The 15,643-nt window shown below is 39.4% G+C and overlaps 1 protein-coding gene and 2 pseudogenes across 1 annotated transcript; all 3 read left to right on the forward strand.

Annotated features, from left to right (window-relative positions):
- The first annotated feature begins 1,982 nt into the window (after positions 1-1,982).
- LOC117637541 lies at positions 1,983-2,465 on the forward strand (annotated as a pseudogene).
- Positions 2,466-5,207: 2,742 nt separating this feature from the next.
- Positions 5,208-6,448, forward strand: LOC117637003 (receptor-like protein kinase FERONIA). Its single transcript, XM_034371728.1, has one exon. The coding sequence runs from the start codon at positions 5,208-5,210 to the stop codon at positions 6,270-6,272; it is 1,065 nt and encodes a 354-aa protein (XP_034227619.1). The 3' UTR covers positions 6,273-6,448.
- Positions 6,449-9,040: 2,592 nt separating this feature from the next.
- LOC117637540 lies at positions 9,041-12,966 on the forward strand (annotated as a pseudogene).
- The last annotated feature ends 2,677 nt before the right edge of the window (positions 12,967-15,643 follow it).

A 15,643-nucleotide genomic window follows, 5' to 3' on the forward strand; every position in this document is an offset into this window, starting at 1 on the left:
ATTGATTGGTTGAGTAAAGTTATAGAAACAATATGGAACGTATGTGTCATACTTTCTATGTAGTGATATACAGTGCTATGAAAAGTGAGGAAGTTATTTGAGTTGATTTATTTGCACAAGAATGTAAGTAAATCACAAAGTTTGGACATTAAGAAAAATGCAAATGTCCGCATTGTATAAAATATATATATATATATATATATATATATATATATATAGCATACAGAGAGTTTTAGTTGTGGGATTCCTCAAATAAGTTTATTTAAGGAATATCCTTGTAGGCACCGCGGACCCATAAAATTTTTGGAGAAGGGGCAAAATTTGAAAGGCTAAAAGCTATAAATAAATAAAATTAAAAAATTACCAACTAATACCAACCAAAATTCATAGCTACATGTACATGGCCTTCATTTGTACCTTTCCTAACAGGACCCGCTCCGAATTTCTCGAAACCCGAGACGAATTCTGTGAAAATTCCTGACATCACCCCGATGTCGGGCCCACTTCTAAAACTATATCCTTTTTCCCAAAAAGGAATAAGGTCATGAGACTTTTTACTGAAATTTCGGCAAAGTCTCCACTGTAAATTGAATATTCCCTAAATTTTTGAATCTGCATAAAACACATTTAATATCCCAACAGGCAGCGCGCACAATATAATTTCATGCAAATTACATAATCGGCCTCCGACCTTCAAATAATTCGAAACGAAACCAACAACAAACTCTAAAAATGCAAATATAAACTCAAACACATTTATAAACGCCAAATGCGATTTCCATCATCTAAATTCTGAAATATTAAACGTACAAAATTTAAACCTCCTAACAAGACTGCATCTCATTTTCACCTAAATTTCAGGACCAACAACAAGGTCCGAACCAATCTCCATCACAAAAATTTAGCATGCGGTTGCACCTAAGCACTACCCTAGGCTGCCTACATACCCTTTCTGATGGATCAAACCACACGTAGTTTTTTTCACTAAAACCTGATTCCAAACACATACAATACCTTTATTCATCTCTCTGTTATTCACATAATCTCCCCATACGCCGGAAATTCCAATGCCACGTATGGGGTCTGTCATCACGTCGGATAACCTACGCCACGTGTGACCTAACAATCACATAATCTCCCTATATGCCGGAAATCTCAACGCCACATATGGGGTCTGTCTCAACGCTGGAAAATCCTACGCCACGCGAGACCTCAACATCATATCACAATATCTCCCCATACGCCGGTATTACCAACTCCACATATGGGGTCTGTCAACACGCCGGATAACCTACGTCATGTGCAACCTCCCCATACTATCACATAATCTCCCCATATGCCGGTACTACCAATGCCACGTATGGGTCTGTCTGCATGCCGGATAACCTATGCCACGTGGGACCTAACAAACACAGGATGTTACTTATAGTGTAATCAAAATCCTGGGAGGTACCTAGGGTAGTGCGTATAGCACTTCAAACTGACATTCTAAACTCTTTGCATACATTTATACCTATATTTAAATATATAAGTTAAACTCTAATATTGTATAAACCTCAACAACATCCCAAGTACCCCACACATCACCAATACTTTACCAAAAATGCTAAATTAACTATTGATTATAAAAATGGATTTCAATAAACCAATTAATTCATATGCATAAAAATTCTATCACAAAGCCATGCTAATTATTTAAAAATAAAGTCCATTCACTAAAGTCATAGCCGAACCCAAAGCTCACTTCCATAACTCACCCAATTCAAATCATTCCATAATTTCAATTATTAACATAATATCCAAGAGTTTCCTACGATAATAATAAACACTCTAAAAATCTCAACCTAGTCAACATACCTCAACAACGCTCAAGACCTATCACTAGGATCATTATAATCCATTAGGAACGTAAAACTACTTCGGAAGACTCACGGTCAACCAAAGGTCAAACTAACCTTCAACAAATGTCAAACTACCATACCATGCCGGTGTCTCAACTCATCCAGGTGTTCGGGTCCAGGGGCTTTTCAGTCCAGGAAATGGTTGCCCTCAGTGGGGCCCACACCATCGAGTTCACCCACTGCAGTGAGTTCAGCTCCGCGATCTACAACTACAGCAAGTCAGAACAGTACGACCCACAGTACAACCCGAGATTCGCCCCCGAATTGCAGCAGGCCTGCACCGATTACCACAAGAACCCGACAATGTCGGTGTTCAACGACGTAATGACCCCCAACAAATTCGACAATGTCTACTTCCAGAACTTGTCCAAGGGTTTGGGGCTTTTGAAGTCGGATCACGCCTTGTTCAATGACCCGAGAACCCGGCCCTTCTTGGAGCTCTACGCCAAGTACTAGAACACCTTCTTTCAAGCGTCTGCGAGGGCGATGGAGAAGCTCGGCGTGCACGGGATCTAGACCGGGAGGCGAGGAGAGATTAGGCACAGATGTGATGAGTTCAATTAACTAGTTAATATTCAATTTATTCAAAATAATTACAATTTAAAAAAAAAAAAAAAGGGACTTTTGTTTTAATTTTCATTGTTGTTTTAAGTGCATTTGCATAAGCATAAGCATTCGTGGTGAGATTTGTGAGAGGACCTTGTAACACCCCGACTCCAAATTTAATGTCTATTTTAATTTATTTAAAGTGGAATTATGAATTTACCCTGGGGGTAGGGTAAATTAGTCATTTTCTTATCCAGAAGGATTTTGGGATCACGACTAGTATTTTTGGGTAGGTTGTACTGAGACGAATTCGTAGACACGCGGTAGGCTTGAATCGGAGTTGTAACGAAGATTAGGCGATGAAAAGTAATTCAGTGGCAAAACTGTAATTAATTCAAAAAGTTTGGTATATAAAAAAACAGATTTTCACCTCAACTCTCTCACCTCGCGTGATTAGTTCTCTCTCCCTCTCCTTAGTTTCTCTCTCTCCCCGACACCGACTCTCTCTCTCTACGATTCTCCCAGCACCGGCTACGGTTAAGAGCGCCACCATTCCCGACCGACTCCCCTCAACGTCCTGGTCAAGACCAGCCAGCTTTCCCCATTGGAAACCACGAATCCCGGCCACGATCTCGACTGGTTCGAACCGGAGATTTCCCGTCGTCGTGTCGTCGTCTCTGCCGCCCAAACCCGGTGAATAAGGTGAGGTTTCTCATCCATTTTCTGAGCTCTAGCTGTTTTTGGGATAGGTTTGGATCGATTTGTTGTCTAGAAAATCGATTGTAAACCTAGGTTTTGGCCAGATTTCATAGTGAAATTTTGGCCAGTTGCCGTCCGAATTGGACCTCCCCGTAGTTGAATGAAGTGATCCTAACCTTGAATAGAAGCTAGGATAGGAAGGGTGAGCTCGGGTGTGCAGTTTTTCCGTCACCGGAATTTACTCTACACACCCACGCGCTGCGGGAGCATGCAGAGGCGCGTGGGCGAGGCTGGTGAAGTTACAATTTGACCCGATGAGATCCTTAGGTTGTCACGAGTGCGTTGGATTTCGCGGATCTCAATTCGGACGTCGTTTGACTATCAAACGGATTTTCGCATATTGTGCGTTATCCGGGTTCGATAGGTTAGGTATTCCTAGGACCGTATAGGACTTCACGGATTATGAATCGGAGCCCCGGATGTTCCGATTCATTAATGTAAAGTTTGTGGATTAGCGATAACCGTACAATCGTGAACGATTCCTAAACCTGTAATCGGACCTTAGGATACCTCCTTCAATGTGCACGTACTGGGAATTTGGGGATTTAAGTATTTAATTTGTGATTTCTGCTTTGAAGTAATTTTATATTAATTAAGGGTTCGTATCTCGAAATAGGTGTTCCGACTGCACGTACTTAGCAGGTAGGACCCTCTCGTGGTCAGGCAGCGTGGGAATATTTGTGAGTGGATTTTGTTTTCAATCATATGCATGGTTTTATTGATGAAGGATTTATGCATAATGTTTTTAATGGTTTATTGAATATATTATATTCATGGGTTGAATTTGATGTTTGTATAGCGTTTTGGCAATATATTCTGGGTTTGGCATATTTGGGTATCGAGAGTATATTTTATATGGATTTTGGGGAAGTATATATATATATATTCTCTATAGGCAAGATACTTGAGTTGTTGAAGTGAGTTGTGGAAGAACTTGAATATGAGGGGTTGTTGAGAGAAGTTGTATGATTACCTTCCCCAGTCATTAAACTTTCCACATGTGGCATTGGATGTTCCGACGTGTGGGAAGAATAGGTTATCAGTCTCACACACGGTGTTGGATGTTCCGGCATGCGAGATACTTTCCATATGAGGCGTTGGATGTTCCGGTGTATGGAAAGACTCTATATATTGTTTGGGATCATCACCCATGACGTTAGATGTTCCGGTGTGTGATGATCTAGTCTACGTGCGTAGGACATAGTTTGGGAACTACACATGGCGTTGGATGTTCCGGTGTGTGAGCTATGGAGTTTCGTCCCCCGGTTGGACCGTTCATCCCTAGACGCAGGATAGCACCTAAAAATCCTGCAGGCTAGTCAAACTATCCCCCGGTTGGATTGTTTCCCCGGTACCTAGGTAGTGTGATGAGTATATTGTATAGTTATATCTATATATTTACATATATATATATATATATATATAGTTGTGAGAGCGAAGCAATTAGAGTTTATCAGTGGGTTGGTAAAGGTAGCAAGATTGTGGGGATGTGGCTCACGGATGAAGTGAATTGTGTTTTCAAGAATTTTAAATGAAATATGTTTTGAGTAATTAAATAATGAATTGCGAACCTACATGTCTTGAGCATTATTTTCACACGGTGGGGTTGCTATATTGTTTTAAATGCAAATCTTGTTTTTGTCCACTCACATGTTTTCTGTTTTGCGCCCCCCAGCCAGTAGTCGCTCCAGGAAGCGTGCAAGTGGCGTACGAGGCTCGAACTGTGAACTTTCCTAGTTAGGATTTGAGTAATTTCTTCTACTCAACTGTTCTTGTAATCTAAATTCAATGTTCTGTTATCGCCCATGGTAGATTTTACTTGTGAGGCCGGAGGCCATTTAGTATGTTTTGATGTATTATGAAAGCATGCTGCTGGTTGGGATTATTTTATGTATGTCGCAGGTTGGAATTTCTATTGGGTTTGCTTAATTTACAGGGGAGACTCTGCCAAATTTTGGTAGAGAGTCTCGGTTTTTAGTAAGTGGGCCCGGCATCGGGAAGATGTCGGAACAAAGATGGAGTCCGCTTCAGTTTCCAGGAAATTCCGGGGCGGAACCTGTCAGACCTGCTGATACTATGTATGCATACATGTTTAATTTTTGTATTAAGGGTAAGGGGATATTTATTGAGCTTAAATTAATATACTTTTCTTTTTCTTCTTCTCTGAATAAATATTATGGTTGTACGGATGAAGGTGAGATGATCTTGGTGTATGATTACATGGCACGTGGGACCCTCCACGACCATCTCTATCACACTGATAATCCACCTCTTGCATGGGATCAAAGGCTCCATATTTGTATTGGCGTGGCACGTGGGCTACACTATCTGCACATGGCTGTGAAGTACACGATCATTCACCGCGACGTGAAGAGCACGAACATCTTATTAGACGAGAAATGGATGGCTAAGGTTTTAGATTTTGTGCTTTCGAAAATGGGCTCCACCACCGTGTCCAAGACCCATATCAGCACAGTGGTGAAGGGTAGTTTCGGGTATTTGGACCCAGAAAACTACTGTTGTCAACAACTGACGGAGAAGTCTGATGTGTACTCATTTAGAGTAGTGTTGTGTGAGGTATTGTGCGCGAGGCCAGCTTTGATCAGTACAGTAGAGAAGAAGCAAATGAGCTTAGCTGAGTGGACCAAAATCTGTCATCGGAATGGGAAAATTGATCAGATCATTGATCCGAGCTTGAGGGGTAAGATTGGAAATGCGTGTTTGAATAAGTACGTTGAGATCGCGGTGAGCTGCCTCCAAGATAATGGGATTGAACGGCCGTCGATGAACGACTTGGTGTGGGGGCTTGAGTTTGCATTGCAGCTTCAACAGAGCGGAGGAGGAGTTTTGAATTTGAGCGAGGAGAAGAAGGGTGAAGATGAGGAGTCGTTAATGAATGCTGAAAGTGATGCAGGGTTGAGTTGTAGCTGGGAAGACTCGTCATCGGAGTTGAAGGTTAGTAGGGTGGCCAAGAGTAGTAGTGATCACAATTCTTCAACCAACGAGTCCATGAAAGGAATGTCTGGGACAGTCTTCTCTGAGATTAACGATCCCAATGGAAGATGATTGCCCAACAATTTTTCAATGGAATTCATGTATATGTATGATAGTATGTATGCTACAATTTGCAACTCAATTTGTAACTTTGTTGTTTCTTAAATTCCGTGAACTTAAAACTTTCTTGCAATTGGTGTTTTTATTTTAAAAAAATTTATACAAAACATTAATGTATTTGTGTGATAGTATTGTGACATTATATAAAGTGAGCATTGTTATTAACAAATAAAACCAACTAAATTTGAATAAGTGTAGTCTTGTCTAGGCCTCATCATTTGGCCCGCAGGCTCATGGGCCGATAGGGACCCGCCCGGCCTATCGAAAAAAAGCCTGGTTCGACTCATTATGGGCTTTGAGATGGCCTGGCCCGCCTTAGGCTAGACTGGGCTAAGGTTGGGCTTGGGTGTCTGAAGCTCGGCCCGACCCATAGGCCCGACCCGATTAAGCCCATGAAAGCCTGGCCCAGCCTGCCTACAAAATCCTAGCCTGTTAGGCCCGCATACATATATAGTTATGTATAAATAAGAGTTTAGGTTTAGGATTATATCTCTTAAATCACATATATAATTTGTTTCATTTCATTTACTTTTCTTTACTCATTCCTAGTTTATAATTGGATGATTAGCACATTAATCATTCTTTTCTTGAACACATCACCAAATATTTGCATATTTATTCATACCATCCTCAAAAAAAATATTTTTTTGATACTTATTATTTTTTAAAACATATTACGGCCTAATTATGTGATAACCTCAAAAAAATACTTGGTTTTATTATATTTTTGAAAAATCTTATTAAGTTGTGTGACTTTATTGGGTGTTTTATGAATTTTGTTTGATGTGAAAATATTGGAATTAAGTGAGTTTAATCTCAAATTTGGAATAAAATGCCCTTATGATTAAGTTTATGAATTTTTTTAAAATGAAGTAGGCCCGTTTAAGCCCGGCCCGTTGGGTTTAGTCCAGCCCGGCTCGATGGGCTTTCTCAAGCCCGGCCCATGGGTCGGGCTTGGGCTTTGAATTTTCTACAAAAACCTGGTCTGGCCCAGCCCAGCCCAAGCCCTTTAAATTTGGACCGGGTTAACTCGGCCCGGCCCATTGACAAGCCCTAGTCTTGTAATCTCAATTCTCCATTTGCAGTAGCCAACTGATAAAAACAAGGCATCAACATGACAAATGTTCGAATTGATAGTGATCATCATTGAGAATGGCAGTTGCAACTTAATATTTCACATCAACACAAACAAAAATTTAGTTGGAAGGAAGTGCATTACGACCACACACACAAAGAAAAAAAAAGTTTGATGAAAGTGCAACTTGGGCAACAATATTAGCTACTTACCTAGAGGATGAAATGAATATGCTTGAAATTATTTGGTTGCAACTATACATAGACAATGCAAGGGGTCATCATTTGGCCCGTGAGCCGAAGTGGGTAGCTCGAGGCTTGATGCGCCAAAGTTGGGTTTGGCCCAATGGTTAGACCCTCTCAACTCAACCTGTTTTAAGGTTGGGTAGCGCTTCTTAGATTTTGAAACCTTCGACCAACCCTCGGCCTAACTTGATAAGGTTTGCCTATGTTCCGGCCCAAGTAAGCCCAGTTATTACCTTCTTGTTTTTTATTTCCCCTTATAATGCCTTATTTTCATTCTAAACATTTAAGTAAATGTCTTGTCCTTTAATTTTAATTTATTTTTACAATACTTTATTTACTTAAGTTTACAATGCAAATAAAGAAGTGCTTCCTATTTGAATTCAATAAAAAAAAACTAAAAAATGAAATCCGCAACAAATCAAAATATGAAAGTGCAACTATACATGTATTCCATTCCAAATTTGATTAAATCAAACACCATCAAATCAAAGTCTTCTCTCTTGGTCTTTTATATATCTAAGACAAAGACTTCGCAAGTCATGTGTCCCTAGTCATCTGAGGCTCATCGCAGACTTTTCTAATAATCAAAGTCTTGTATATCGCAGATTAATTTGGACAAGATCATGCCTCAAGAATACTAACTAGGCATGCTTTGGATGGGCGCATGCTTGAAAATAAGACAACGTGTGCATTACAGTCCCCAATCTGTTCACTTATTATCTTGTACAAATTGTAATCCAAAGACTTGTTAATTCTTCAAGTCCATGGCCAACCCAAAAATGAAGTTAAGTTGTTCTCAAAGTCTCTATTAAATTGACTGATGTTGATCAAGAATCTTGAATTTAGAGTAGATGCAACCAAAAGCTTGACTTGGAAAAGTCTTTGATGATCATATGTGTGTGTCCCCACTTGTGCAATAGAAATTCCAATTAGAGATCCACACATCACACATAACGTATCTTTAACTCTCCCTATATATGTTTGTAAACAGAGAGCTTCCATTGAGGGATCCCTCAAATAAACTTATTTGAGAGGTACCCCTTGTAGGGCCCACTCCGGATTGTATTTCACTAATCCAAACGTCTATTTTGTAGATACACATTCAAAGATCATCTCTACAAAAAAAATCACTTGAATCTGATATTATATGACCATTCAATTGAGTTATTGAAATTTTAGTACTTTCTTGAAGCACCGTGTTCATTGATTTTGTAGGACACAATTGGATGTCGAAACGGTTTCCGATTTGTCTAATTTTTTTTAAGGATGATATATGAATGAAGACTTAAAAAATAGATGGTTTGGATCATTGGAAAAAAAATTGTAGAGTACCCTAAAGGGCGTCCCTCAAATAATTATTTGAGGGATCCCTTAATAGAAGGGGACTGTGTATGTAAGTATATATATACATGTATCATGAACATGTATATAATAACCCAAGCATCAAACAAACACCTTGATACAATTACCATGATGAAACCAATTCTCAGCACTCATCTCTACTTTTCCTTGTTTCTGCACATGATCGTTGTCACCATATTCGTTGCCGGCGATTCACCACCTATCTATAAGCCAGTCGAAGATATCACCGTCAATTGTGGCACTTCCGGCAACATATTGAATTTATACGATAACCGAAATTGGAGTGGAGATATCAACTCAAAATTTTCACCCCTTGAACCCCAAGCAGTTGGCAACACATCCATCTTCAAAGAAGCATCTCATTCGTACAAGGTCCATCAAGTGCCTTACAAAACAGCGAGGCTTTCTCACTCTGAATTTACCTACAGATTTTTTAACCTCAACCCGGCCAAAAGTTCATCCGTCTGTATTTCTACCCAGCTTCATACCCTGACTATGATCCCTCCAAAGCCCTCTTCTCTATCAAAGCCGGTGGTTTTACCCTTCTCCACGACTTCAATGCGTTAGTCACTGCTGCTGCTTCTGGGCCAGAGGAGATGGTATACAAAGAATTTTGTATGAACATTAGGAAGGAAGAAAAAGAAGAGAGCTTAAACATCACGTTCAGTCCAAGCAAAGCAATCCCAGATGCGTATGCGTGTATCAATGGAATTGAAATTGTGTCCATGCCAATTAACCTTTACTACACAGATGGGATTCAATATGTAGGCAGTGAATACACATACCGCATCGAAAACAGCTCTGCTCTTGAGACGGTGTATCGAATAAACATTGGTGGAACCCCAGTCTTTTTCGATCAGGACACTGGCATGTACCGAAATTGGGATGATTATTTAAAAGAAGAAAGGTACTTGGAGAAGTTGAGTTTAAGGTGGAGTGTTTTGCCAGAAAATGTTTGCATCCAACTCAACTGGGATTTAAGTCAAATACCAGAGTACTCTGCTCCACAACAAGTTTACCAGACGGCCAGGTCAATGGGCAACAACATCACCAGGAACCAGCTCTACAACCTCACCTGGATGTTCCCAGTTGATCCCAAGTTTTATTACCTGGTTAGGCTTCATTTCTGTGAGTTTGAATCTGTAATTACCCAAACCAGAATTCGACAGTTTCAAATTTACATAGCAAATATAAAAGCTAAATTAATGGACGTAATCCGTTTGAGTGGTGGAAATGGAATTCCCATGTACAAAGACTACTTGGTGTTCATGCCTGCAGGAAGTGAGAAGAAAGTGAATCTCTCCATCACACTGAAAGCAATTCCAATACTTTGGCTGAGTAGAACATCGGATGCAATCTTGAATGGACTTGAAATCTTCAAAGTGAATGACACAATGGGAAATCTAGCCGGTCCCAACCCAAATCCACCTCCTACAACCCCGCATACGGCGATCCAATCGAGAACAAGAAGACCCCAAATCAAAGAGTATACCTTTGGTTGCCATTGTTGCTGGTGTAGTTTCCAGCATACTTGTAGTGCTATCTGTTTTGGGTTTATTCTCGATTTTCAGGACACGACGTAATTATGGACACGCAACCCGCAGAGCGACCAACAAAACCAAGTGCCCGGGCTCATCCTTACCATCCGCTTTGTGTCACTGCTTTTCCCTTGGGGAGATCCAAGCCGCCACCCAAAACTTCAATGATATTTGTATTATCGGGCGTGGTGGGTTTGGTAATGTGTATAAAGGGCACATTGATGGTAGGGCCACTCCTGTCGCAATCAAACGGCTGAAACCCGGGTCATCACAGGGGGCCCACGAATTCAAGACGGAGATCAAGATGCTCTCCCACTTACGGCACCGTCATTTGGTATCGCTAATTGGATATTGTGCGGATGGAGGTGAGATGATCTTAGTGTATGACTTCATGGATCAAGGGACTCTCAGCGACCATCTCTACCATAAAGATAACCCATCTCTTCCTTGGGAGCAACGACTTGAGATCTGTATCGGGGCAGCTCGTGGGCTGCACTACCTGCATAAGGAAGCAATGTGCACCATCATTCACCGTGATGTGAAGAGCACAAACATTTTGTTGGACAAGAAATGGGTGGCTAAGGTTTCAGATTTTGGGTTGTCAAAAATGGGAACCACCACCATGTCCAACGCCCACATCAGCACGGTGGTGAAGGGCAGTTTCGGATACCTAGACCCAGAATACTATCGCCGTCGACAACTAACTGTGAAATCTGATGTGTACTCATTCGGTGTAGTATTATGCGAGGTATTGTGTGGGAGGCCAGCTTTGATGCGTACAGTAGAGAGGGGGCAGATGAGCCTGGCTGAATGGGCCAAGACTTGTCATCGCGATAGGGCACTTAATGAAATCATTGATCCATGCTTGAAGGGAAAGATTAGCTTTAATAAATTCGTGAAGATCGCAATGAGTTGCATGCATGATAATGGGATTGAACGACCGTCCATGGATGACGTTGTGAGGAGGCTTGAGTTTGCTTTGAGGCTTCAACAGAGTGCTAAGGATGATATGGACTTCAATATTATTGAAACCAATATGGAAGATGAGGTTCCATTCATCAAACACCAGGATGGGGTTAGTGAGCAAAGTTGTCCAACTAACCAATCCATTATAAGGATTTCTGAGACAATCTTCTCTGAGATCAACAATCCATATGGGAGATGATCGATGATCAACAACGTTTTTATTGAAGTGAGAACAATCGGGCTACAATATCATAGCATAGCCTGTACAAATTTACATACGATCAATATGTGACTTGAAAGTTGCGAGTGCATAAAGATCCTAACACTATTTGTGGTTTTGTTGCTGTCAAAAACTTATTCCTCATTTTTTTTCTTCTTATTCCTTTTCCTTGGAATTATTAGAAAGTACATATATAGTTGAATATGAAATGAACTTCAATTTTCTTAGGGTGGTCAGATTTTCAATTTTCTCTTTTGATTAAATATATGGTTAATTACATTTTACACTCTTGTGGTTTGGTTAAAAAAGTATTAACCATCATGTGCAATTTTGTATGATAATGTATCTCATCAAAACTTTATCCTACTACTTCAACTCCTGACCCCATACCAATCCAACTACTAATCTAATCCAACCTTACTTACCAAACATGACCGAATGCATATGCTTGTATCTTATCAAAATGCACCATCCTTTTGGTTCCCAAATGTTAAAAACATGACATAATGTGTAAACAAAAATAAAACTTTGATCTTACTAAAGTGCATCAATTGGGTTGTGATTTTCCTATATATGTAGAAATACCATTCTTGTATCATATGCACATGCTTTTCTGTTTCTCTTTCGTATACAATACAAGTGCTTAATTGGTACTTCGCAGTGAATGACCTACTAAGAGCATCTTCAACAGCCTCTTCAACAGCTTTGAAATTCTAAATTTCATGAAATTAAACTTTCTTGCAATTGGTTATACAAAACATTAAATGTATTTGTATGATAGTTTTGTGACATTATTTAAAGTGAGCATCGTTATTAACAAGTAAAATAATCTAAGTTAGAATATGCGTTGTCTTGTCTTCTCAATCCTCCATTTTCAGTGGCCAAATGAACCATACTGTGCCCAAAAGTGTAAACTGATAAAAACAGGGCATCAACATGACAAATGTTAGAATTGATAGTGATCATCATTGGGCATCAACATGATAATGGGATTGAACGGCAGTCAATGACTGACGTTGTGAGGGAGCTTGAATTTGCTTCGAAACTTCAACGGAGTGTTGACAAGGACAACGATATGGACTTCAATATTGTTGAAACCAATATTTGTGAAGATGCGGTTGCCTTCATCAAAGACAAGGAAGGGTCTGGTACAAGTGAGCAAAGTTGTGCGACTGACGAATCCATTAAATTGATTTCTGAGACAATCTTCTCTGAGATCAACAATTCGGATGGGAGATGATCGATAAGCAACAACATTTTTAATGAAATTAGAATAACCTGGCCACAATTAATGGGATGATTATGTATGATGACTTATGTGAGTTGGCCTAATCAATCACTTAAGTATATTAATTTTGTTTAAACTCTTACTCTATCTATAATAGGAGAGGTAGTGTTAAGGTTTGTTCAATATCAAAGAATCAGTCACTTCTCTCGTAATACACGAGTTCTACAGTGTGCTTGACCTATTGATAGATCATTCCCATAGTTGCCATGTCTTCTCCGCTGAGTATAAAGCAATCGATAACTCTGCTTTTATTCATGTGTTTATTGTGTTTAACTTCAGTTATGCTTACATGTGGTATCAGAGCCTAACAATTAAAACCTTGAATTCACATGATTAATTAATTTATTTATTTTTGTCTAACCAGCTGCTTGGAAACTAGTTGTTTTAAAGAAACAATTCAATTGAGAGCATGAATTTTATTTTTCAATCTGGTGTTCCGTACAATTATCATGCTGGTACTAACCAATTGCAACAGGTCAAGAGTTTTTTGAAGTTTTTTTTTTTTTCAATGTTGTTTCTGATTGGAAAATGTAGATGTTTACAAAATCATCACCAAATTGTTTATTGAGTTCGATTCAATTAAGTGATGATTGTTGTACGTTTTTAAATACATTAACAAACACTAGGATTGATTGACTCATTCAATGTTTTGGCTGGTGGCTTAATGTTTTTTTAAAGTATTAAAAGAAATTATGTTTGTTATGCATAAACTCGATCTGTTTAAAATTTTTTGGACCAATTGAATAATATACCAGAGTGGGTTATTTGATGTTATTATGAAATAGGCCATACAATATGCAAGTAGCTGCTTTGTAATCTTACAGATCAGAGATCATTTTTTGTGAACTCACCCAAATAATGCAAAAACAGAACCAGAATACTGATTGGTTAGGCATATATTATGTACTGCACGCAAAAATTTCTCTTCGAAGCAAAAAAGGGTGGGAGATGGGAGGTTGAACAGAGTTTGTATGGCCAAGTAACTAGCAAAAAGTAAAGACTTCTCTTCTGGGATGGATGAGCAACTAGCTAGGGAGGCAATAAAGCAGGTAGACCATTGATCATTTTACAGTGCAGAATGGTCTTCAAATAATTTTCTGTTTCTTATAGAGGCCTGTCTATTTGCATTAATACCAAGAATTTCCTCACACTTGAGTGATTGTTCTTAATGCATAGCTTGTTCCTGCATTTTCAAAAGGCCGAGAAAGTGATTACTTCTACGTTTCTTTATATGCTGGGCTTTATTATGAAAGTTAGGTTTCTTAACGCCTAGCTTGTTGCTACATTTTCAAAACGCCTTGGCGGTCTAAAACACTTGAATGGCATTTGCCACGCGTCAAAACACTTGAAAAGTACCCCCGATTTCGGAGTTCGCCCATGCGTCAAAACGCTTGTATATGAAAAATATATACGTATGTGTACAATATATGTATTGTATGTTTGCTTTTTTACACAATGTGTATTTTACCCAGTCTTTAAGACATGTATGGAAAACATAGGTGTTATTAAAAAATACATACGTATGTCTATAATACGAGTATTAAACGGCAAAATGCAAAATTCTTTATACGGGTAATAACTTTGAAAAAGTAAAAACTCGAAAGGGGATAATAGAGACTCGGGTAATGTAGTAATAGTAATAGATAATCCTATAAACTACTCTTATCGACAAAAGAAAATTATGGAAATTTTTTTTTAAAAAGGGCTATACTTTTAATATATTATATTTAAACGTACAGCCGCGCGGCTATACTAGTTATTAAAACAAATTTTAAAATATCCCGAGTCTAGCCGGGCGGCTATACGCTTTAAATAGTTATATTTACAAAGTATAGTATAGCCGGATATACTATTTATTTTCATTTTAAAATTAAAAAACAAGCCGCCAAGCGCCTTGCCACTAGGTGGCCCTTTTTAAAAAAAAAAAAAAAAAAAAAACTTGTATAGTTACACTGCCTACGTACCCTCGCCGAGGGATCAAGCCACATGTAGTTCTCTCATACAAAATTTCCAAAACTAGCAACACGCAATCAATTACAGAAATCCCGAACAAAATCTTTTTCAAACATCAGTCGTTCCCAACTCAGTATAATAATCCTTAATTTATCTCTCTAATAATCACATAATCTCCCCATACGCCGGAAAATCTAACCCCACATATGGAGCCTGTCAACACGCCAAAAATCTTACGCCACATGCGACCTCAGCATCATATCACAATATCTCCCCATACGCCGGAACTACCAACGCCACGTATGGGGTCTGTCTCAATGCCAGAAAATCATACGCCACGTGAGACCTCAACATAATATCACAATATCTCCCCATACGCCGGAACTACCAACGCCACGTATAGGGCCTGTCCGCACGCTGGAAAATCCTACGCCATGTGGGACCTCATCATGATATCACATAATCTTCCCATACGCTGGAACTACCAATGCCATGTACAAGATCTGTCAACACGTTGGAAAATCCTACGCCACGTGTGACCTCAACATAATACGCCGGAACTACCAACACCACGTATGAGGCTTGTCCGCATGCCGAAAAATCCTACGCCACATGGGACCTCATCATCGTATCACATAATCTCCCCATAAACCGAAACTACCAATGCCACGTATGG

The sequence above is a fragment of the Prunus dulcis genome, chromosome 8 (genome assembly GCF_902201215.1).
Source record: "Prunus dulcis chromosome 8, ALMONDv2, whole genome shotgun sequence".
Classification (NCBI taxonomy): domain Eukaryota; kingdom Viridiplantae; phylum Streptophyta; class Magnoliopsida; order Rosales; family Rosaceae; genus Prunus; species Prunus dulcis.